Source organism: Somniosus microcephalus, chromosome 30, assembly GCF_052327205.1.
Source record: "Somniosus microcephalus isolate GS21.2 chromosome 30, FLI_Smic_1.0, whole genome shotgun sequence".
NCBI classification, from domain to species: domain Eukaryota; kingdom Metazoa; phylum Chordata; class Chondrichthyes; order Squaliformes; family Somniosidae; genus Somniosus; species Somniosus microcephalus.
This window is the reverse complement of record NC_141016.1, coordinates 31,327,988-31,354,411: the sequence shown is the minus strand read 5'-3', so window position 1 is coordinate 31,354,411 and position 26,424 is coordinate 31,327,988. Positions and strand designations below refer to the sequence as shown.

Here is a 26,424-nt window from a genome sequence, read left to right as displayed (position 1 = left end):
TGCTACACCTGCATGCTTACCTTCAGTGACTGGTGCACAAGGACACCCAGGTCTCGTTCCACTACCCCTTCTCCCAATCTATTGCCATTCATATAATAATCTGCCTTCCTGTTTTTGCTACAAAAGTGGATAACCTCACATTTATCCACGTTATATTGCATCTGCCATGCTTCTGCCCAATCACCCAACATGCCAAATCATCCTGGAATTTCTCAGCACCCTCCTCACAGCACACACGTCCACCCAGCTTTGTGTCGGCTGCAAATTTGGAGATATTACATCTAGTTCCCTTGTCTAGATCATTAATATATATTGTGAATAGCTGGGGTCCAAGGACCGATCCCTGCGGTACCCCACTAGTCACTGCCTGCCACTCGGAAAAGACCCGTTTATTCCAACTCTTTGCTTTCTGTCTGCAAACTAGTTCTCTATCCAAGTCAATACCTTGCCCCCAATCTAATGTGCCTTAACTTTACACGCAAATCTCTTATGCGGGACCTTATCGAAAGCCTTCTTAAAATACAAATACACCACATCCACTGGTTGTCCCTCATCTATTTTACCAGTTACATTCTCAAAAAATTACAGTAGTTTAGTCAAGCACGATATACCTTTTGTAAATCCATGTTGACTTTGTCCGATCCTGTCACTGTTTCCAAGTGCTCTGCTATTACATCTTTTATAATGGACGCTAGCATTTTCCCGACTGCCGATGTCAGACTTACTGGTCTGTAATTCCCCGTTTTCTCTCTACCACCTTTTTTGAATAGTGGAGCAACATTAGCTATCCTCCAAGCCATGGGAACTGTTCCAGAGTCTATAGAATTTTGGAAGATGACCAGCAATGCATCTATTATTTTTAGGGCCACTTCCTTAAGTACCCTAGGATGTAGATTATCAGGCGCCGGGGATTTATCGGTCATCAATCCCATCAATTTCCTTAACACAATTTCCCTACAAATACTGATTTCTTTCAGTTCCTCCCTTTCATCAGACCCTATGTTTCCCGACATCTCTGGGAGGTTATTTGTGTCCTCATTTGTGAAGACAGAAACTAAATATGTATTTAATTGGCCCGCCAGTTCTTTGTTCCCCATTATAAATTCCCCTGATTCTGACAGCAATGGACCTACGCTTGACTTCCCCAATCATTTTCTCTTCACATATCTATAAAAGCTTTTACAGTCAGTTTTTATGTTCCCTACTAGCTTCTCTCATATTCTATTTTCCCCTTCTAAATTAATCCCTTTGTCCTCCTTTGTCGAATCCTAAACTGCTCCCAATCCTGAGGTTTACTGCTTTTTCTGGCCAATTTATATGTCCTCTCCTTGGATCTTACACTATCCCTAATTTCTCTTGTTAGCCACGGTTGAGTCACCTGTTTTGTTTTATTTTTATGCAAATTCTGTAGTTCATCCGTGCGGTCTTTGAATGTTTGCCATTGCCTATCTACCGTCAACCCTTTTGAGTGACATTCACCAATCAATCCTACCCAAGTCGCACCTCAGACCATCGTAGTTTCCTTTATTTAAATTCAGGATCCTAGTCTCTGAGTCAACAACTTGATTCTCCATCTTAATGAAGAATTCTATCATATTATGGTCCCTCCGACCTAAGGGGCCTCCACAACAAGATTGCTAATTAATCCTTTCTCGTTCCATAATACCCAGTCTAAGATGGCCTGATCTCTGGTTGGTTCCTCGACATATTGGTCCAGGAAACCATCCCGAAAACACTCCAGGAATTGCTCCTCCACAGTGTTGTTACTAGTTTGGTTAGCCCAATTTATATGTTGATTAAAGTCACCCATGATGACTGCTGCGCCCTTATTGCACGCTTCTCCAAGTTCCCTTTTAATGCCATCCCCAACCTGCGCATTACTGTTTGGAGGTCTATATACTACTCCCACTAACGTTTTCTGCCCCTTGGTATTTCTCAGTTCTACCCATAGAGATTCCACATCATCGTATGAGAGGTGATCTTATTGAAACATATAAGATTCTGAGGGGGATTGACCAGGTGGATGCTGAGAGGATGTTTCCCTAGTCGAAGTATCAACAACCAGGGGGCACAGTTCAGAATAAGTGGTCGCCCATTTAAGAGGGAGATGAGGAGGAATTTCTTCTCTCAGAGGGACGTGAATCTTTTGAATTCTCTACCCCAGGGAGCTGTGGAGGCGGAGATTGAGAGACATTTGAACTACAAAGGAGTCAAGCCGTATGGGGAGAGAGCGGCAAAGTGGTGTTGAGGCCAAGATTGGATCAGCCATGATCTTATTGAATGGCGGAGCAGGCTCGAGTGGCCGATTGGCCCACTGCTGCTCCTATTTCTTACATTCTTATGTTCTTGTGTTCTAACATAAGCGTCTACTTGGGTTAGAGGAGCAAATTGATCGAGGGATACAGATTTACTAATCACTGAAAGTGGCGGAGATAAATCTAAGGATCATAAATATAAGATAGTCATGAATAAATCCATTAGGGAATTCAGCAGAATCTTCGTTTCCCAGAGAATGGTTAGAATGCGGGACCTGGACCGTATGGAACAGTTGAGGCGAATGGTACCGATGCATTTAAGGTGAAGCTAGACAAGTACACGAGGGAGAAAGAAATATAGGATATGCAGATAGGGTTAGATGATTAGACTGGGAGCATGCTCGTCTGCAGCATGAACAGCACACAGACCAGTTGGGCCGAATGGCCTGGTTCTGTGCAGTAATTCTCTATAATTCTATGTAATACCTCCCGTCTGAATCCTCGTGAATAACACTGCAGAAAATGAGCAGGTTGAAAATGCGCTTACCTGAACACATCATCCTCACATCTTCTTTAAGAGCACAGTCGTGGTTACCCCATGGTGCTGAGGGACATTCCCACAGAAACGATTCGTCACCCGAACAGTTCAGTTCATCCAACCAAACTGGGCCTGATCCTGGTCTACAAGCAGCAGGAAGTTCCACTTCCAATGCATTTCCGCAACCCAGCTGTTTGCAAACCACGTTAGCGTCGGCCAGGTCCCAGGAATCATCACAAACTGAGCCCCAGATCCCATTGTAATAAACCTCCACTCGCCCAGCACATGGGCTTCCACCGTCGGAGAGCCGTAACTGCACGTGTTCTGTTGGAGAACAATACAGGTGGATTATACTTCAAATACACATGAACCTCATCACTCAATCCAACCCATTGTATCTTCTGCAGCCGAAAAATTCTGCCCTTTTAAAATGGCTGAGACAGGTAAATGAAACTGTACAACTGAACACCTGTCTACCCTTCCATATTACATAGAATGCACAGCAGAGAATTGTTTAAGATACTCCTGCTACCTCTGGCTGCTGGGATTCATTGTCTCCAGTTCCCTCATTTTGATTCGAATCTTGTGCACATTGTTGTTCAGGCAATTGAACGTGTTTTTAGTAATCGTTTCACTTCCTCTATTTTTAACAGGCATTTTATACTCATGTTCTATAATTGTATCTGTTCCTTATTAGTTTATGTCACCCATATTCGTTACCTTGCTTGACATTTACTCTCATCTATTCCGTTTATCTTTAGCCCATGTTCATTTCATTTATAGACAGTATAATGAAACCTACTCCAGTATAACTCCAGCTCATCTGTCTACACTGATATTCTGCACAATGGAGCTGATCTGCAACCACGGAATCCCTCCCTAAGCATCTCAGCCTGTCCACCTCTAAGCCGCCCTCTTGAAATCTACCCTCTGACCAAACTTTTAGTCACCCTTTCTAATATCGCCTTGTTGGGCTCTGTGTCAGTTTCTGGTCTGACTGCGCTCCTGGGAAACACTTTGCGACATTTGTCTTTGTTAATGGCGCAAAACCATGCGAGTTACTGTTGTTGTTTTTTCTCCCTTCAGCCCGTGTCATCTTGCTTTTCACTCATCCACTGAGTTAAATAACTGGTGTAGAGACACCGAGGAACAAGTGACCAATATTACCACATTTCTCAGCAGAATGGATATTCCCCTTTATGACTCTGTAAAATTGAACCATTTGTTCACCTGAACACAGGACCCCTACGCCGATGCTGTCATTGAGAGATGGATTCCATGTGAATGTGCTGCAGTTCCGGAGCTGAGACTCGTTTCCTTCACACTGGACATCATTCACCCACACGGACCCTTCACTCTCTCCGTACTTTGAAGAGTTATAAGCGACTATCGCAGAGCCGCAGCCCAGCTGTCTGCAGACCACGTTGGCATCATTTAGGTCCCAAAGGTTGTCCCGCACTCTCCCCCAGCTGCCGTTGTAGTAAATCTCCACTCGCCCGTCACAGCGGCTTCCCCCGTTAGTGAGCCTCGGCGGCCAACCTTCATCTACAAAAAGAAACACATTGAGAGCAACACAGAAACATAGAAACATAGAAGATAAGAGCAGGAGTAGGCCATTCGGCCCCTCGAGCCGGCTCCACCATTTAATGAGATCATGGCTGGTCATCCAAACTCAGAACCCTGTCCCTGCTTTCTCCCCATATCCCTTGATTCCTTTAGCCTTAAGAAATATATCTAACTCCTTCTTGATTAGATTTAGTGAATTAGCCTCAACTGCCTTTTGTATTAATTGAAAATTCCACAGATTCACCATGCTCTGGGTGAAGAAATTCCTCCTCACCTCTGTCCTAAATGGCTTATCCCTTATCCTTGGACTGTGGCCCCTGGTTCTGGACATCCCGCCAATGGGAACATCCTTCCTGCATCTAGTCTCTATAGTCCTGTTAGAATGTTTTAAGTTTCAATGAGATCCCCTCTCATTCTTCTGAACTCCAGCGAATATATGTCTAATCGACCCAATCTCTCCTGATACGTCATTCCTGCCATGACAGTTATCAGCCTGGTGAATCTTCACTGCACTCCCTGCATGGCAAGAACATCCTTCCTCAGATAACGCGACCAAAACTGCACACAAAACTCAAGGTGTGGTCTCACCAAGGCCCTGTACAACTGCAGCAAGACATCCTTGCTCCTGTACTCGAATCCTCTCGCTATGAAGGCCAACATACCATTTGCCTTCTCAAATGCCTGCTGCACCTGCATGCTTACCTTCACCGACTGGTGCACAAGGTCACCCAGGTGTCGTTGCACTTACCCTTCTCCCTATCTACTGCTGTTCAGATTATAATGTGCCTTGCTGTTTTTGCCACCCAAGTGGATAACCTCGCATTTATCCACATTATACTGTATCTGCCATGCACCTCCCCAATAAGCCAAGCTGTCCAAATCATACTGGAGTTTCTCGGCATCCTCCTCACAGGATACTTGCCCGCCCAGCTTTGTGTCAGTTGCAGACTTGGAGATATTACATCTAGTTCCCTCGTCAAGATCATGAATATATATTGTGAATAGCTGGAGTCCTAACGCCGATCCCTGCGGTACCCCACTAGTCACTGCCTGCCACTCAGAAAAAGACCTGTTTATTCCAACTCATTGCTTCCTGTCTGCCAACCAGTTCTCTATCCAATGCAGTACCTTACCCGCAATCCCATGTGCTTTAACTTTACACGTTAATCTCTTGTGCAGGAGCTTATCGAAAGCCTTCTGAAAGTCCAAATACACCACATCCACTGGTTCTCCCTTATCTATTCTACCAGTTACATCCTGAAAAAATTCCAGTAGACTAGTAAAGCACGATTTACCTTTGGTAAACCCATGTTGACTTTTCCCATTCCTGTCACTCTTTTCCAAGTACTCTGCTATTACATCTTTTATAATGGACTCTAGCATTTTCCCCACTACCGATGTCAGGTTTACCTGTCTATAATTGCCCTTTTTCGCTCTACCACCTTTATTAAATAGTGGGGTTACATTAGCTACCCTCCAATCCATGGGAACTGTTCCAGATACTGTAGAATTTTGGAAGATGACCAGCAATGCATCTACTGTTTCTAGAGGCACTTCCTTAAGTACCCTAGGATGTAGATTATCAGGCCCTGGGGATTTATTGGCCTTCGATTCCGTCAATTTCCCTAAAACCATTTCCCTGCAAATACTAATTTAATTCAGTTCCTCCCTTTCATTCGAGCCCATGTTCCTCGACATCTCTGGGAGGCTATTTGTGTCCTCCTTTGTTGAAGAGAGAACCAAAGTATGTATTTAATTGGTCAGCCATTTCTTTGTTCCGCATTTTAAATTCACCTGATTCTGGCTGCAAAGGAGCTATGGTTAACTTCACCAATCTTTTTCACTTCACATATCTATAGAAGCTTTTACAGTCAGTGTTTATGTTTCCTCAAGCTTACTCTCATATTCTATTGCCCCCCTCTTAGTTATCCCCTTTGTCCTCCTTTGCTGAATCCTAAACTGCTCCCAATCCTCAGGTTTGCTGATTTTTCTGTCAAATTTATATGTCTTCTCCTTGGATCTTATGCTATCCCTAATTTCCCTTGTTAGCCTTGGTTGCACCACCTTTCTCGGTTTATTTTTATGCCAGACAGGTATGAGCAAATTCTGTACTTCATCCATGCGATCTTTAAATGTTTGCCATTGCCTATCCACCATCAACCCTTTAAGAAACGTTCCCCAATCCATCCTAGCCAGCTCATGCCTCATACCATCATAGTTTCCTTTATTTAAATTCAAGGCCCTAGTCTCTGTGTCAATTACTTCACTCTCCATCTTAATGAAGAATTCTATCATATTATGATCTTTCCTCCCCAAGGGGCCTCGCACAACAAGATTGCTAATCAATCCTTTCTCATTACATAATACCCAGTCTAAGATGGCCTGCTCTACAGTTGGTTCCTCAACATATTGGTTCAGGAAACGATCTCGTATACACTCTAGGAATTCCTCCTCCACAGTATTGTTACTAATCTGGTTAGCCCAATCTATATGTAGATTAAAGTCACCTATGATAACTGTAGTTCCCTTATTGCACGCATCTGTAATTTCCTGTTTAATGCCATCCGCCAAACTCAGCATTGCTGTTTGGGGGTCTGTATACAACTCCCACTAACGCTTTCTGCCCCTTGGTATTTCGCAGCTGCACCCATACTGATTCCACATCATCAGAGCTATTATACTTCCTTATTATTTTGTTACCTCCTCTTCGACCAGCAATGCTACCCCACCTCCTTTTCCTTTTTGCCTGTCCTTCCTGAATATTGAATACCCCTGGATGTTGAATTCCCAGCCTTGGTCACCCAGGAGCCATGTCTCCGTAATCCCAATTATATCATATTGGTTTACATCTATTTGTGCATCTAATTCATCCACTTTATTACGAATGCTCCTCGCATTAAGACACAAAACCTTCAAGCTTGTTTTTTTAACACTCTAATTCCTTTTAGAATTATTATTTACTGTGGCCCTGTTTGATTTACACACTTGATTTCTCTGCCTTACACTTTTGCTTTACTCCTTCCTGGCTTTTGCTTCTATCCTTGCTTCCCTTTCCTCTGTCTCCCTGCACAGGTTCCCAAAACCCCTGCCATTTTAGTTTAAACCCTCCCCAACAGCACTATCAAACACTCCCGCTAGGACATTGGTCCCAGTCCTGCCCATGTGCAAACCGTCCAGTTTGTACTGGTCCCACCTCCCCCAGAACCGATTCCAATGCCCCAGGAATTTGAATCCCTCCCCCTTGCACCATTCCCCTAGCCACATATTCAGCACAAATATCCTTCTATTTCTACTCTGACTAGCACGTGGCTCTGGTAGCAATCCTGAGATTACCACCTTTGAGGTCCTATATTGTAATTTAGCTCCTAACTCCCTATAATCAGCTTTTAGGACCTCATCCCGTTTTTTACCTATATCGTTGATACCTATATGCACAAGTACAGCTGGCAGTTCACCCTGCCCCTCCAGAATGCCCTGCAGCTGCCCCGAGACATCCTTGACCATTGCACCAGGGAGGCAACATACCACCCTGGATTCTCATTTGCGCCCGCAGTAATGCATATGTATTCCCCTAACAATAGAATCCCCTATCACTTTGGCTCTCCTGCTCTTTTTCCTCCCGTGCTGTTCAACAGAACCACCCATGGTGCCAGGAAGTTGGCTAATTCTGCCTTCCCCCGATAAGCCATCTCCCTTAGCCATATCCAAAGTGGTATATCTGTTTGAGAGGGGGATGGCCACAGGGTACCCCTGCACTACCTGCCTGCGCCTACTACTCTGCCTGGTGGTCACCCATTCCCTTCCTGCCTGTGCAGCCTTTACCTGCGGTGTGACCAACTCCCTAAACGTGCTATCCACTCTGTCCTCAGCATCGTGAATGCTCCAGTATGTATCAATTCGCAGCTCCAGTGCCGCAATGCAGTCTGTCATTAGCTACAGCTGGATACCCTTCCCGCACACATGGTCGTCAGTGACACAGGAAGTCTCTCTGATTTCCCACATAGTGCAGGAGGAGCATGCCACGAGGCCGAGCTGCGCTGCCACGAATGGTCCTTTTTTAATTCAAATTAAATTAATTCAAATCAATACCAATAATAACAATAGAATTAAATGATATACTCAAGGGCCCTTGTTTACCAGCACACCCCGTTAAACAACAGAGACCTTGGCAACTATAATCACAATAATTAAGTTTGGAAACTGAAGCAACGGTTGAACTGAGCCAACTATCCCATAATTAACTAACTCTCACCTGGACAGTTGTTATAAATTTTAATGATTAAATTTCTGTAATAATTACCCATAAGGCTTGTAGGCAGACCCTCTCTGCCATTACCTTTTCTCAGTGAATTGATCTTAGAGAGATGCCGAGCAGCTTCCAGAGGCTAACCTGGGGTAAGGGGTTAAAAACAAATGAGGGCGGGAGGCCCAGCCCGGCTATTGCTATGAGCTGTGATCAAAGGCAGGAGCACGGGCTTAGAATGGGGCTTGGCTCCTCACAGTTCATCTTATCCAATATGGAGTGAAACAGAGAAGAGTTTAAATTGATTGAGCGTTTCTAAACACTTCACAGCAAATCAAGTACTTTTGATTTATAGTCACTGCTCTAACGGCAGGACAGGGGGAAGATTGATGGGTTATAACTGCTGGTCCTGGAGCGACGTCCACATCCCGTGGATGAATAATAAAGAATAATAAAATACAGGTGCAGAATTTCCATTGTGAAGCAGCGGTCCCCGTTTTGCTGTTTGAACATTCCTGCCAGCGGCTCTGGGTGGTTGATTTTGGACAATGCTCTGGATTCACCCGGACAGAGATAAACACCGTAACACGAGACAGTCACTGATTACACTTGTGCTGCATTGAAACCCTTTGGTTCATTACTAACTCACTTGAGACAAACCGACCGACAAACACACACCCAGACTCGCTCAGTGTCAATGGAAACATCTACAGTTGGTGTATTTCAGTTGAATACACTGAGTTGACTCACCCGAGCAGATGACACTGGTGTCATTTCCATGCGAGCAGCTAAAGTGATCCCAGGATGAAACCGGACAATCCCACAAGCGGGACTCGTTCCCCCGGCATCTGTAGTTCTCCTTCCACACTGGGCCGCTTCCCTCCCCAAAGTGAGCTGCTCCTGGGGTTGCGGTGACTGCCCCACACTGAAGGTGCTCACAGACCACGCTGGCGTCTTCTAAACCAAAGTAAACATCACACAGCGTCCCCCACTGATCCTTATATTGGATTTCCACCCGGCCGGAGCATCGGGTGCCCCCGGATATAAGTCTGAGACCTCTGTGAACTAAATATTAATATATTATTTTAATATTGATGAAAAAAATAACGTCGGAATTATCATAATTATAGGAAAATAATTTAAGGTGGATTCACATTTCATCTGTTTACAGCTTAACAAAAACAACTGTTACACCTATCACCATGGCTGTTACTACATCTATGACTATTACCACCATCACAACGACTGTTACTACCAATATTAATGCTCGTATTACTATTATACTAGTACTGCTACTAATGCCACTGCAACAATTACCATTATTACTGCTAATGAGTTCACTGATACTACACCTGTTAGCACTAGTATTACTACTGCTGCTGTTCCTACTATTCCAAAACCAGGAATATAGATACAGGAGTAGACCATTCAGCCCATGAGCCCTTTTCCTCCATTCAATTAGGTCATGGCTGATCTGAACTTCAACTCCATGTTCCTGCCTTCGCTCCAGATCCCTTGATGCACTTACCTTACAAAAATCTATCGATCTCAGCCTCGAAATTTACATTTGTCCTTTGCGGGAGGGAATTCCTGATTTCCGCTACCGTTTTTATATGTCAATGTGCTTCCTGATCTCATGCCTGGAATGCCGAGCTCTAACTTTAAGATTGTGCCCTAGTTCTGGATTGCCACACCAGAGGAAATACTTTCTTGGTATCTACTCATCCAATTTTTTATCACTTTAAATATTTCAATTACATAACCCCTCAACTTTCTAAACTCAATGGTATACAAAGCAAATTTATGAAACCTGTCCTCATAATTAACGCTTTTAGCCCTGATTTCATTCTGGTGAAATTGCGCAGCACCCCCTCAGAGACAAATATATCCTTCCTGATGTTTAGTGCCCATGACTGAACGCTGTACTCCAGGTGGGGTGTGACCAAGGCTCTGTACAATGAAGCAACACGCCCTCTCATTTGTATTCCAGCCTGCTTGCTATCACGTCTGATATTTCAATAGCCTTTTTCATTATTTTTTTACCTGCGCAGAGCTGATAGTGATTTGTTTGCAGGAGCAATCAATCCCATTTGCTCCTGCACAGTTCCTAGTCTCCAACCATTAAGAAAAGATTCCAATTGGTCCCTCTTGGTTCCAAAATGAATTACTTCACACTTGCAATGAATTCCACCTGCCACGGACTCGCCCACTCACTTGATCTGTTTGTGCCCTGTTGTAACTTTCTGATCCCGTCTACACAACTTACTGTGCCTCCTAACTTAGAATAATCTGCAAAATTGGGTATACAGCTATTCCATCATCCAAGTCATTATTTAATATGCTGAAAAGTTGAGCCAACATTCATATCCGTGAAGAACATCACTTGCCTTATCCCGCCAATCAAAGTTTTCACTTTATCTGTACTCCCTCTGCCCTACCACCCAAACAATTACCAGCCCAGGTTAAAAGGTAACCTTCAAACACATGCACTTTTATTAATGCTCATAATCACTTTTGCAGAACCTTATCTAATGCCACCTGGAAGTCCATAAAGACACTCTCCAAATACACTCCCCTGTCCTCCTTGTTAAGGACCTGCTCAAAAATTCAACCACACATAACTCAGAAATCAGAGAATGATACAGCACAGAGGGAGGCCATTCATCCCACCCTGCCTGTGCCGGCTCTTTGAAGGAGCTATCTAATTTGTCACAGTCCCCTGTCCCTTCTCAATAGCCCTGCAATATTTTTGCAATGCAATTACTTCTTCAATGCCCTTTTGAAAGTTATTATTGAATCTGCTTCCACCACCCTTCCCAGCAGTGGATTCCAGATCAGAACAATTCGCTGCAGAAACATTTTTCCTCATTTCGCCTCAGGTTATTTTGCCAATTACCATTAATCTTTGTCCTCTGGCTACCCATCATTGTGCCACTGGAAAAGTTCACCTTTATTAACTCTACCAAAACCCTACCTGATTTTCAACACCTATATCAATCTCCCCTTAACATTAATAATAAAGCAAAATACTGTGGATGCTGGAAATCTGAAATAAAAACAGCAAATGTTGGAAATACTCATCAGATCAGGCAACATCTGTGGGAGAGAAACAGAGTTAATGTTTCAAGTCGATGACCTTTGATCAGAAGCTCCCCTCCCAACTTAACCTTCCGCGCTCTAAAGAGAACAACCCAGTTTCTCCATTCTCTCCAGGTAACTAAAGTTTTCACCACTGGTATCATACCATTAAATCTCCTCTGCACCCTTCCTGAAGACCTGACATCTTTCCTAAAGTGTGCTGTCCAGAATTGGCCACAATATTCCATCTGGGACTTAACTAGCGTTTTACAAATGTTTAACATAAAGTCCTTGCTTTTGTACTCTATGCCTCTATTTATTAAGACAAGGATCTCCTAAGCCATTTTAACAGCATTCTCAACTTGTCCTGCCATCTTTAAAGTTTTGTGCACGTACACCACAGCTCTCTCTGTTCCTGCAACACCTTTAAATTATATCATTTAGTTTATATTGCCTCTCGTCATTCCTCCTGCCAAAACCAATCCCTTCACGCTTCTCTGCATTAAATATCAGTGGCCGTCTGTCTGCCCATTCCACCTGACTGTCTTTGCCCTCCTGAATTCTGTTACTATCCTCGTCACTGTTTACTACATTTCCGAGTTTCTTGTCATCTGCAAAATCTGAAATGATGCCCTCTATGCCCAAGTCCTGGTCATTAATATAGATCAAAAAGAGCAGTGGCCCGAATTTCGATCCCTGGGTGACACCACTGCACTCTTCCCTCCAGGCTGAAAACTATCCGTCCACAACTAATCTCTGCTTTCTGTCCCTTAGCCAATTTCGTTTCCACGCAGCCCCTGCCCTTTTAATCCCATTTGCTTCAATTTTGCTGCTAAATGTACTATGTAGTTCTTTGTCAAACGCCTTTTGAAAGTCCATATAAACAATACCAGCAGTACTACTCTCATCTACTGTCTCCAGTACTTCATGAATGAACTCAATCAAGTTAGTCAAACACGATTTGGCTTTAAGAAACCCGTGCCGGCTTTCTTTTAGTAACCAATATTTTTTAAGTGCCAATAAATATTGACCCGAATTATTATCTCTAAAAGTTTCCCCACCACTGACATTAGGCTAACTGGTCTGTAGTTGCCAGGTTTACCCCTCGCCCCTTTTTTGCACAGGGGTGAAACATTTGCAATCCCCAAGTCAACTGGTATCACTTCCATATCTGAGGAGGATTGGGAGAGTGAGGCCAGAGCCTCTGCAATTTTCAACCTTAATTCCCTCAATAACCTAGGATGCATTCCTTGCAGACCAGGTAACTTTTCTACTTTGAGCAGTGCCAGCGTTTTAAATATTTCCACTTTATCTATTTTTAATCCTGTCCAATGTGTCTAATACCTCCTCCTTTTGTGGGACAATGGCTGCGTCCTATTCTTCAGTGAAGACAGAGGCAATGTACTCGTTTTGTACCTCAGCCATGCCGGCTGGCTCCATGAGAAGATGTCCTTTTTGATGCCCACTTGGCTCCACATTTCCTTTGACTAGCCTTTTACTATTTATATGTTTATAAAAGACATTTGGTTCCCCTTTGATGTTACACGCTAATCTATTCCCATAAATTCACATTTACCCTCTTAATTCCTTTTCAGTTCTCCCTGTGCTTATTATATTCAGCTTGGTTCTCTATTGAATTATGAAGCTGAGACTTACCATAAACCTACTTTTTCTGTTTCATTTTAAGCTCTATATATTTAGCCATCCAGGGAGCTCGAGCTCTGCATGACCGTCCTTTTCCCCTGTTGGGCATCTGTCTAGACTGTACTGAAACCAGCGCCTATTTGAGGCCGCATTTACTGTTTTACCTGCGAATTGCTCATTTACTGTTTTACCTGCTAATATTTGATTCTATTCCACCTGGTCCAGTTCCCTTGGGCTCACTGCACTCTGAGACTTCCTCAGGCTACAATGAACCAAATCCCTCATAATGCCCTTCACCATTGCCATTCCTGTCCTCTTTGTCACCTTTGGATAAACACCGTCCAGACCTGGGAACTTGTTAATTTGGAGCCCATATACTTTTCTAGACGCTCGAGATTATTTTCACCAAAATGGTTAATTGTAATTATTTTGTTACTTAACAATTACTAGAGGTAGGGGAGGTCATCGTTTAGTACATCATCTATTTTATAATCATCAGTTCTTTAGATTGTAATATCGTCTTGTCTGCCCTCTTCATGTTCATTTTCTGAACTCAGTTCACACTTTTTTGTTTTGCGGTTCTGCTTCACTCAATTCCACATTCCTGTTAATCTCTGTGCCCACCCTTTTACCATGATCTGAAATTACTTTTGGAAAAGAAATTTGGACTGATTGTGAAACGGGCCCCGATTCACAATCACACGTTTTTCACCAGTTACTTTTCTCCACTTCACTTCTGAATAATTGGTTGTTGCATTTATTATCATGATTGTTCACGGTTCTGCTTCTTCGGAACCTAGGCATGTATTTACTCTTGATGAACAGCATCATTTACCTAAACACGCTGTACTTTCCCTACAGCCAGTTGTTGCTGACCAACTTCGCACCCTCAAAATAATTTGAATCCAGCTAACCATGGGTTCATTTCAAACAATATCCCATGTACAGGTTTCTCTGTTCCAGTGAAATTGAATCTCTAATTTAGTATCTGGAGATTCTCGTTTTACTCACTGTCGCTGTCACAGAAAGCAGGTTCTGGGCCGCGACAACCTTATATAATCGTTGAACGTTAGTCGGTGAGTAGTGTTCACTCGTTCAGAAGTTTTAGAATTAGAAAGGAACATTGAAACTATTAATTTTTTGTAGGAAATGCATGAATGGACGGAGAGAACATTTGATGAAAGGTAAACCCAAAGGCTCCATCTGGAGTAATTGGACAGACCGGAGGACAATACTGTGGTGTAGAAAACCCTGAAGGATGAAATAGAATTGGAATAAAGTAATTCCCCATGTGCACAAATATCCACCTATCTGGGCAAGCTAAGTATTGTTCAAATATAATTGTTGGAATTGCCTCAGCATGGATTGTTAACAGCGCCACTCACTTGTCTTATTGTTACTTTGATTGTTGGCCCAGTAATTCTGTTTGCAGCCCTCCTGTGGGCAAAGGGCTGCGATTTGGAAAAATCTCCACCTGCACCGGAGGGCTCCCGGGAGTCGCAGATTTCCTTTGCTGTGCCTTTTCAAACTGCCGGTGTGCAGGGCACGTGTATCCCAGGGGCGCAGGTAGTTTGCAGCGTCCCTGGGATCACGTGGGCCATGGGGAGCCAATCAGAGCAGGGAATCTCCATTCATAGATTTGATAGGAAGACCAGTCAAACCTATGAATAGAGATCAGCCCCAAAACATAAGTAAAACTTCAAATACATATTTAAAAAACATCACATTTTTAAAATGACTATAAATTACATAAATTAACTATTTTAAACAAAAATTTTAACTTGTGAAAAAAATAATTAATGCTTTTAACGGCGCTAAAAATAAACTTATCTTTCTTTAAATTATTTTAAAATGATAAATGCTTTTACAGGTGCACGAATTGTAAGTGTTTTCAGTGGGCGGAGGGTCTCCAAAAGGCAGAACTCTCCACCCGCAGGGGCCCTGTTCCAGGGCAGGCGGAGGATCTGTCAAGAGCTTTCTTGACAGATCAGAAATGCTGGTTGCCAGCGCATGCGCAGTGCATTCCTGATACCGGCATTTCCGATGTCCGTACGGGTGAGTACACAGCGCGTACACAACCATAAGGATCGGAATTTCTGCCTCAACGTTACAATTTCGATTAGAGCGTGAGGTGACACCACAATCATCACTGGAACATTGACTGCCCACTCAACAGCTGGTGCAGTGAAAACCGACTCATAATGAAATGCAAGGAAAAGCCATTCAGCAGGAGGTGCAGTGAAAACCCAATCAACAGGAGATTTACTGAGAGGCACTGAGACCGCTCAGCACAAGGTGCAGCGCCAGCCCAAACATTAACAGGTGCAGTCAGAGTCCGCTCAGCACAAGGTGCAGTCCCAGCACAAACATTAAGAGGTGCAGCGAGAGTCCGCTCAGCAGCAGGGGCAGCAAATGTTTACCCCTTGTCAGCTCTGTACTGCCCAGTCAAAGCAATAGGATTGAAAAATAACAACACACTTCTGACTGGACAAGTCAGCCAAAGTCAGCAGTGAATTATGACGGCCATTTGTGGAACATTCTGTCTCTTCCCCCGAAAGGGAAGAGATGTTTAACACTGTTTAACACCCTCTCCTTTATCAAGATGTGAATGTTTCTAATCTGCCGCTATCTATCTCGAGGCGGCCGCACACTATTTGGTGGTAACCCGTATGTTCCCATAACAATCAGTTTGTACCTGAACAGATTACTCCCACATCCCGCTGGTGTCCGCAGCCAGGCGGACCAATAACAGGCCCTGATCCTTCTCCAAAGTGAGCACCAAGCGGCGCTGCTACTGCAGAGCCACAGCCCAGCTCGTTACAAACAGCTTCCGCATTCGGTAAGAACCAGGGCCCATCACCGCAAACTGTGCTCCAGGTTCCAGTCCCGTAAATCTCCAGTCTCCCCGCACAGCGACTGCTTCCATTCACTAGTCTGGGCTTGGCACTTCCTGCAAATTATATTGAAATAAACAGTGAGCATTTTAAGGCGCTTTATATTAAAATGTGGTGAGGGTTTCTGTAATCTCATCAATAATCCGATTGTCCTGCTTATTTAGTCAGGTGAGACACACATTTAACATTGGCTTCAATGTGTCAACATGTGAGTGGAAATGTTGCTGTTATCAATTCCTGTCTTATCGCCGTGTATATTATGAATGTTTTTAGATTGTCCCATCTGTTCTGTGGTTTTCATTTGAACGTTGACAATTTAAACCAGGGGCCGCAATATAATCAGCACTGAGACGGTCAAATGTTGATGGATTTAAATCAAAATGTTTCTGTCACAAACGAGAGGGCGTGTCTAATTATTGTGGGCAGGTTAGGCATTTAACTCATTCACACAGGCGGATCTTCCAGAATGCTGAGTAGTGAGATGACTTAAGCGGAATCGTGAGATATGAAGTAATCAGATTCTGCAAATTCAAGGATGAGATGGATAAAGACCTGAAAAACTCGGACCGAGGGCTGTGAAACATCCAGAGCAGCAGATGCTCCAGATATCCAGGTATTCCCGGTCCTGTACACCTCTCTGTACTTACTTGTGGGGAGAATTGTTCTAAAATAGTCCGTCCGGGAAATTAACGTCCATTCACAAGACTATACGGGCATTGTGCAGGGCCATCCTTGTTGGGCACAGCATGATCCCAAGATCAGCAAGTGGATTAAAACGCTTATAAACCTGTTTTGATAATGACGGGGCGAGAACTATGGGCCAGGTTTGCAGGAGAATTCTCCACAGTTTTAACAGCCGTTCCACGGGATGGTGTTTATTCGTTAGAACAGTTTATTGATCTTGTCTAAGATTCTGTCCTTATTGCTGTTTCTTTATCTATCTAAATGTCAATAGAATGCGGAATTAAGGCAGCTGTGGGATCTTACTGTGTAGTTCCTCCCGTGCTGCCCACTGTAACCACGGACCCATTGCACAGGCTCCCCGGCTGAGAAACCTCCCTCCCCAGTCTCAGATTCACAGTCTGTGGAAAATATCAGATCGCACAACAAGCGATTACTGAAGGCGCAGAGGGTTCATGGCGCATGCCCGGTAGTGGCTGCTGGGTTGAGAATGGAGAGTTGGATTGAGATTGTGACATTTCCAGCGGGTCAGCTCATTCACTGCGGCTTTGGGGCAAATCTCAATGGAAACTTGTTCTGTCTGCATTGTGAACGTGCTGAGTGTCAGTTATTTACTCCTCCCGGTGGGGGTGTTTATTGTATAAAATGAATGTAATATTATTATGTCACAAACAGTGATCCTAATATTAATAATATAACATTACTAATAACCGGGGAATACTGGAATTATAATCTCTCACTTTCCGGGGACGGACACCCGCTCATTATTTTACTTCCACTTTATTCCGGAAACAATCAGAGGCGGCGGGAGATGAGATACAGAAGAAAGATTTTTACCTGCGCAGATGACGCCGGCATCCACGGAGTGTTGCCCGGAAAAGTGACCCCATGGAGCTGAATCACATTCCCGCAGAGCGGCCTCTGTCCCGCCGCACTCAACACTCCCCATCACAAACGGTCCGGACCCTTCCCCAAAGTGAGCCCCATCCGGTGCTGACAGCGCGATCCCGCAGCCCAGCTCCCGGCACACAACAGCGGCGTCCCGCAGGTCCCAGACGTTATCATCCACAGTTCCCCACAATCCCCTGTAGTGAATCTCCAGTCTCCCGGCGCACGGATTGCCCCCATTCACCAGTCTCAGCTTCACCGTCTCTGTAAAATATCAGAAATAACATCAAGCGGTTAGAGGGTATTAAACCCGCAGTCTCCCAGCACACGGACCACCCCCATTCACCAGGCCAGAGGGACCATGTGAGGAATCAGTGGGAACATCAGACCATGCCCAGACCCCGAATAAAACCCGGAGTAAATATTAAACATGCCAAAAGGGAGAGGGAAATACGAATAAAGGGTGTAACATAGAAACATAGAAACATAGAAGATAGGAGCAGGAGTAGGCCATTCGGCCCTTCGAGCCTGCTCCGCCATTCAATGAGATGATGGCTGATCATCCAAATTCAGTGCCCTGTCCCTGCCTTCTCCCCATATCCCTTGATCCCTTTAGTCTCAAGAAATATATCCAATTCTTTCCTGAATATATTTAATGAACTGGCCTCCACCGCCCTCCGTGGCAGAGAATGCCACAGGTTCACCACTCTCTGGGTGAAGAAATTCCTCCTCATTTCAGTCATAAATGGCTTACCCCTTATCGTTAGACTATGACCCCTGGTTCTGGACTCCCCGGCCATCAGAAACATCCTTCCTGCATCTAGTCTGTCCAGACATGACAGAATGTTATAGGTTTCGATGAGATCCCCTCTCAATCTTCTAAACTTCAGTGAGTATAAGCCCAATCGACACAATCGCTCCTCATACGTCATTCCTGTCATCCCAGGTATCAGCTTAGTGAATCTTCGCTGCACTTCCTCCATGGTAAGAACGTCCTTCCTCAGGTAAGGTGACAAAAACTGCATACAATACTCCATGTGCGGTCTCACCAAGGCCCTGTACAACTGTAGCAAGATATCCTTGTTCCTGTATCGAACCCTCTTGCTACGAAGGCCAACATACCATTTGGCTTCCTAACAAACAGCTGCACCTGCATGCTTACCTTCAGCGACTGGTGCACAAGAACACCCAGGTCCCTTTGCAATTCCCCTTCTCCCAATCTATTGCCATTCAAATAATAATCTGCCTTCCTGTTTTTGCCACAAAAGTGGATAACCTCACATTTATCCACATTATAGTGCATTTGCCATGTTTCTGCCGAATCACCCAACCTGTCCAAATCGTACTGGAGTTTCACGACAACCTCCACACAGCTTACCCTCTCACCCAGCTTTGTGTCGTCTGCAAATTTGGAGATATTACATCCAATTCCCTCGTCCAGATCATTAATATATATTGTGAGCAGCTGTGGTCCTAGGACCAAACCCTGCGGTACCCCACCAGTCACTGCCTGCCACTCGGAAAATGACCCGTTTATTCCAACTCTTTGCTTTCTGTCCGCCAACCAGTTCTCTATCCAAGGCAATACTTTACCCCCAATCCCATGTGCCTTAATTTTGCACGCTAATCTCTTATGTGGGACCTTATCGAAAGCCTTCTGAAAGTCCAAATACAACACATCCACTGGTTCTCCCTTATCTATTTTACCAGTTACATCCTCAAAAAATTCCAGTAGATTAATCAAGCATGATTTACCTTTTGGAAATCCATGTTGAATTTGTCCGATCCTGTCACTGCATTCCAAGTGCTCTGCTATTACATCTTTTATAATAGATTCTAGCATTTTCCCCACTACCGATGCCAGGCTTACCGGTCTATAATTCCCCGCTTTTTCTCTACCACCTTTTTTGCATAGTGTGGAAACATTAGCTACCCTCCAATCCATGGGTACCGTTCCAGAGTCTATCGAGTTCTGGAAGATGACCAGCAATGCATCTACTATCTCTAGGGCCACCTCCTTAAGTTCCCTGGGATGTAGATCATCAGGCCATGGGGATTTATCAGCCTTCAGTCCCATCAATTTTCCTAACACCATTTCCCTACAAATACTGATTTCTTTCAGTTGCTCCCTTTCATCAGACCCTATGTTCCCCGGCACCTCTGAGAGGTTATTTGTGTCCTCCTTTGTGAAGACAGAACCAAAGTATGTATTTAGTTGGTCTGCCATTTCCTTGTTTCCCATTATAAGTTCCCCTGATTCTGACTGTAAGGGACCTACGCTTAACTTCACCAATCCTTTTCTCTTCACATATCTATAAAAGCTATTACAGTCAGTTTTTATGTTCCCAACTAGCTTACTCTCATATTCTATTTTCCCTTTCTTAAATAATCCCTTTGTCCTCCTTTGTTGACTCCTAAACTGCTCCCAATCCTCGGGATTATTGCTTTTTCTAGCCAATTTATATGTCCTCTCCTTGGATCTTATGCTATCCCTAATTTCCCTTGTTAGCCACGGTTAAGTCACCTTTTTTGTTTTATTTTAATGCCAAACTGGGATGAACAAATTCTGTAGCTCATCCATTCGGTCTTTGAATGTTTGCCATTGAATGTCAACCCTTTAAATGACATTCCCCAATCAATCCTACCCAACTCGCTCCTCAGACCATCGTAGTTTCCTTTATTTAAATTGGGTACCCTTGTCTCTGAGTCAACTACTTCATTCTCCATCTTAATGAAGAATTCGATCATATTATGATCGCTCCAACCCAAGGGGCCTCGTACAACAAGATAGATAATTAATCCTTTCTCGTTACATAATACTCAGTCTATGATGGCCTGATCTCTGGTTGATTCCTCGACATATTGGTCCAGGAAACCATCCCGTAAACACTCCAGGAATTCCTCCTCCTCAGTATTGCTCCTAATTTGGTTGGCCCAATCTATACGTAGATTGAAGTCACCCATGATGACTGCTGTGCCCTTATTGCACAATTCTTTAATTTCCCTTTTAATGCCATCCCCTTACTGGCTGGAGGTCTATATACCACTCCCAGTAATGTTGTTTTCCCCTCAGTATTTCTCAATTCTACCCATACAGATTCCACATCATCAGAGCTAATATCCTTCATTACAATTGTATTAACCCCTTCTTTAACCAGTAATGCTACCCCACCTCCCTTCCCTTTTTGCCTATCTTTCTTGAATATCGAACACCCCTGGATGTTGAGTTCCCAGTCTTGGCCATCCTTGAGCCACGTTTTTTGTAATCCCAAACAAATCGTATTTGTTTACCTCTATTTGCGCAGCCAATTCATCCACCTTATTACAAATGCTCCTCGCATTAAGACACAAAGCTTTCAGGCTTGTTTTTTTAACGCTCTTAGACCTATTAGAATTATTGTTTATTGTGGCCACGTTTGATTTAAACCGTTGATTTCTCTGACTGCCACTTTTGTTGTCCTTCCTATCTTTTGCTTTTATCCCTGTTTTCCTTTCCTCTGTCTCCCTGCTCAGGTTCCCAACCCTCTGCCATTGTAGTTTATACCCCCCTGAACAGTGCTACCAAACCTCCCCGCCAGGATATTTGTCCCGCTCTGGTTCAGGTGCAACCCGTCCGACTTGTACAAGTCCCACCTTCCCCAGAAGCAGGCCCAGTGATCCAGGAAACTAAAGCCCTCCCTCCTGCACCAACGAGCAGTAAACCGGGAGTCAGCGGGAAGTTCCCAGCACCAGAGCGGCTCCCATGGGGCCGTGGTGTGCGATTGGCTCAGAATATATTCCAGCCTCCAGAGGTCGAGAGATGGGCGTGGCTGCAATGATCAGCTGCCCATCATGCTAAGTACCCATTGGCCGTATGTAGTGAGAGCTCACACCCAGTCAGGATTGGAAGAAATTCCCCAATCCCCGGAGAAGATAGAGGAAGAGACGGGGCTGGATGGCCAGGTGATCCTAATGTCAGCGCTGATTGGTAAAGTTGAAAGTGAGAGCTGCTTTGGGACCGGCAGCAGTGTCAGTGGAGCCGGTCCTTCAGGGACCCCGTTTATTGTCGCTCTGCATGAAGGCAGCAGCCACCTCTCAGCTGGAATTAAAGGTCTTTAGTAACAGTCCACGGGAAACACTCTTTCCGTCTGAGTGACACACGAGGAGCGGGCTAATCGGTGATCAATAAGGCCCTGAGATTGTCACCCAGCCTTAATATTCAATGGGATAGATTAGAGCAGAGAGATACCAGATAATGTGATAATAAAAGGCGATTACCTGACGGGTCAGCCGGGCTGTCCCAAGGTCTGCCTGAAATGAGACATTGTGAATTAGAGTTCGCTGGGGCAAGAAATTAATAAATCTGTCAGAAAGAAAATTCACAAATACAATGAACTGTGGGGTAAGAGTTCCCGTCACTTTGCGAAAGAACTGATACCGGGGTCTGTGATTTCATCTCTTCTTCATTCCGTATAAACCCGCAAATGCAATCTGTGCAGCAAGCTGACATTTGTAAAGTACATGCAGTTTATCGAGAATTATTTTCACATAAACACAAACTGACACCTGGGTGCACTCCCTCCTTGTGGTGCCTGTGCTCGGGCACAATTTATTACTAGTGTGTCAGTGCCCAGAGAAGGCGGTGGTGATAGACCTGCTCCTTGTAGAATCATAGAATGACACAGCACAGATAGAGAACATTCAGTCCACCATGCCTATGCTGGCTCTTTGAAAGAGCGATCCAATTAGTCCAAGTCCACTGCCCTTTCCCGGTAGCCCTGAAAATGAGTGGTGACGGTGCTCTGACCATTTTATATCCGTGTGTAGTTGCCCTGAGCAGGCGGTGGTGATGGGCCCGCTCTTTTAACAGATGCAGTACTCTTTTTCTTCTTCTTCTTAGGCAGTCCCTCAGAACCGAGGATGACATGCTTCCGCACTAAAAATGAGTTCTCAGGTGCCTGCTGAGTCCAATGTGGGACCTACAGTCTCTGTTACAGGTGGTGCAGACGGTGGTTGAATGGGCGGGTGGGTGGGGTTCTTCCGCTGTTTGTACTTGTCTTCTGCTTGCTCCCGGCAAAGAGACTTGAGGTGTTCGGCACCTTCACGGATGCTTCTACACCATTTTTTGCAGTCTTGCACCAGGGATTCCCAGTTGTTGGTGGGGATGTTGCACATTTTCAAGGAGGCTTTGAGGGTATCCTGGAAGCGTTTGCTCTGCCCACCTGGGGCTCTCTCGCCGTGTCAGAGCTATGAGAAGAGCGCTTGCATTGGGAGTCTCTTATTGGGCATGCAGACATTGTGGCCCATCTATCGGAGCTGTTCGAGCATGGTCAAAGCTTTGATGCTGGGAATGTTAGCCTGAGCGAGAACACTGACATTGGTGCGCCTATCCTGCCAATGGATTGCAGGATCTTGCGGAGGCAGCGTTGGTGGTAGCTCTCCAGTGCTTTGAGCTGCCTCCTGTACATGGCCCATGTCTCTGAAGCATACAGAAGGGCTGGTATCACTTATGTTCTGTAGACCTTAAGCTTGGTGCTGGATTTGAGGTCTTTGTCTTCAAACACTCTCTTTGTCAGGTGACCAAAGTCTGTGCTGACACACTGAAGGCGGTGTTGGACTTTGTTATAGATGTCTGCCCTTGTTCACAGTAGGCTCCTGAGTTATATAAACTGGTCCACAATGTCCAAGGCCTCGTCATGAATGTTGCTAATTGGGGAGCAGTACTGTGTGGCGGGGCCATGTTGGTAGAGGAACTTTGTCTTATAGATGTTTAGTTTAAGACCCATGCCCTCGTATGCTTCAGTGAAGGTGTTGACATAGGTTTGGAGTTCAAAATCTGAGTGCGCGCAGACGCAACCGTCGTCTGCATACTGTAATTCGATGACAGAGGATGGGATGACTTTGGATCTGGACTGGAAGCGACATAAGTTGAACAGTTTCCCGTTTGTTCTGTAGATTAGCTCCACTCCAGCGGGGAGCTTACTGAGGGTGAGATGGAGCATTGCAGCAGGGAAGATTGAGAAGAGCGTTAATGCAATGAGACAGCCTTGCTTGACCCCGGTCTAAACGTGAATTGGGTCTGTGGTGGACACGTTGGTCAGGATCATGGCTTGCATGTCATCATGAAGCAGGCGGAGGATGGTGACAAACTTTTGAGGGCAGCCGAATTTGAGGGCTCTCTCACAGTGATGTTAGGTAGTGAAGTATATTATTCCCTTCCAAAGTTCATGATGGAACATAAATATAATTTAAATTAAATTATAGATTATCTTATTGTGTGATGATTATTGGTGCCTTTTAGTTTAATCCAATGCTTTCCACGTGGAAATTTCAAAGTTTCCATAAAGTTGTATTTGGAAGTTTCTGTTACTCATTTTATTTCTAAATTATTCAAACAAAACAAAATGAACCGATTGTCAGGCGGGTTCACACCTCCTATCTCCGTGCTGTCTATTCCTCATTAAGTTCCTGCTGAGCGAATTCTCTTGTAACTTGTCCTCGCCGATTGGTCCATCAATTTACCCGTTAATGATGTTTGCTTAATGGTCCTCTCGTTTACTGGTTAAGCTTTGCTGCTTTTTTGAATGCAGCCAATATGTTGACCTGCTCTCAACCCCCCTGATGACATTGTGTCCCACAGATCTCCAGGTGTCTTTCTACTCTAAATGTTATATACTAGAGACAGTGTGTTGACCTGCTCTCAAACCCCCTGATGATATTGTGTCCCACAGATCTCCAGGTCTCTTTCTATTCTAAATGTTATATATTGGAGACAGTGTGTTGACCTGCTCACAATCCCCCCGATGATATTGTGTCACACAGATCTCCAGGTCTCTTTCTATTCGAAATGTTATATACTTGAGACAGTGTGTTGACCTGCTCTCAATCTCCCTGATGATATGTTGCCCTCCAGATCACCTGGACTCTTTCTATTCTCCCGGTTACATATTACAGACAACGTGACTTCGATTCCTGTCCTCAGCTGTGTTTGTCAAGAATTATTGAATAAGCGCAGTTTCCAAAGAGAACCTCTCTGGTCTCGTTCTGGCACGGGTTCTGTAATGTTGACAGAGCATTACAAGCTTCCACTCCAGGAGAGCCTCAGCAGTCCTTACCAACACACTCCTGTCCTGCAAATTCATCTTTTATTGTTAGCCATTGACAGTCTAGTGGGAATAATCTTTCAGTGTTTACTCAAAAACGTTAAAAACTCAACGCTTCTGTTAGATTTGGTGATTGTGAGATGACAAAATAGGGTCAATATAGAGTGTTTAAAAGAAAATTAATCTCCTGTCAAAATATCAGATGTGTCAAGAATCAAAATTATTATTTTATATTAAACGATTTCAAGTCCGACTTGAACAGCATTCACTCTTAAATGAGTTCCTGTTGGGTTTAGGAAGCAAATGAATTGAAAATCTTTAATTGTAGGTTAAAGCCTCCAGTAAAACAACAGAGGGAGCTCACACCAAACAATCCAGACTCTGAGCATTAACAGCGCAAAGAGTAATTTCTAACAAAATATCTCCATACCCCGTAACTAGTGCCTGGATAAACGTTACCATTGTTAAAACATTAAAAAACACACCTCGAATATTGACAAGAACAGGACAAAGCGCTCTGATCGCTATCTGCCGAAGTTAAATATACAAACTAAATCAGGATTTGTTACACAAAGCTACCAGAGCATGGGAAATGTGGAAGGAGATTGAGAAACAAGGCCCGCTAACTCATTAAATATTACATGACACTATATAAATCTATGGAGCAATTGGAACGATATTAAGAAACAATTACCTATAAATCATTAAACAATACATGGCAATGTACATAAAGTACGGGACACGTGGAAGGAGATTGAGAAACATGTCCCGTTATCTCATTAAACACTACATGATTCTGTAGAAAAAGTATAGAGCATGTAAAAAGAAACTGAGAAACATTAATTATTACATGACACTGATCATATAAATGTATGGAATAGAAAGATTAATTTTATATAAAAAGCTCATAGTTTTGACGATCCTCACTTGGAATAAACGGGTCATTCTCCAAGTGGCAGGCAGGGACAAGTGGGATACCGCAGGGATCGGTGCAATGACCCCAGCTATTCACAATATATCTTAATGATCTAGACGAGGGAGCTAGATGTAATATCTCCAGGTTTGCAGATGACACAAAGCTGGGTTGGTTTGTGTGCTATGAGGAGGATGCCGATAAACTCCAGTATGATTTGGACAGGTTGGGTGATTGGGCAGATGCATGGCAGATGCAGTATAATGTGAATAATTGCGAGGTTATCCACGTTGGTGTCAAAAACAGGAGGCAGATTATTACCTGAACGGCAATAGATTGGGAAAAGGGGAAGTGCAAAGAGAGCTGGGTGTCCTTGTGCATCAGTCGCTGAAGGTAAGCATGCAGGTGCAGCAGACAGTTATGAAGGCAAATGTTATGTTGGCCTTCATAGTGAGAGGGTTCGAGTACAGGAGCAAGGATGTCTTGCTGCAGTTGTACAGGGCCTTTTGAGACCAAACCTTGAGAATTGTGTGTAGTTTTGGTCGCCTTATCTGATGAAGGATGTTCTTGCCATGGAGGGAGTGCAGCGAAGATTCACCAGACTGATACCTGGGATGGCAGGAATGACGTATCAGGAGAGAT

The 26,424-nt window shown here is 44.1% G+C and overlaps 1 protein-coding gene across 1 annotated transcript in view; it reads right to left on the bottom strand.

Moving 5' to 3' along the window:
* Positions 1-26,424, bottom strand: part of LOC147098095 (scavenger receptor cysteine-rich domain-containing protein DMBT1-like) — an 81,386-nt gene that overhangs the window by 18,392 nt on the left and 36,570 nt on the right. The window contains exons 5-10 of the mRNA XM_085970817.1: positions 22,045-22,077; positions 17,737-18,051; positions 16,020-16,274; positions 9,353-9,667; positions 4,024-4,338; positions 2,803-3,117 (exon numbers count right to left, since the gene is read on the bottom strand). Of these exons, the coding sequence (XP_085826943.1) occupies positions 2,803-3,117; positions 4,024-4,338; positions 9,353-9,667; positions 16,020-16,274; positions 17,737-18,051; positions 22,045-22,077 (1,548 nt within the window). The remainder of the gene's footprint in view (positions 1-2,802; positions 3,118-4,023; positions 4,339-9,352; positions 9,668-16,019; positions 16,275-17,736; positions 18,052-22,044; positions 22,078-26,424) is intronic.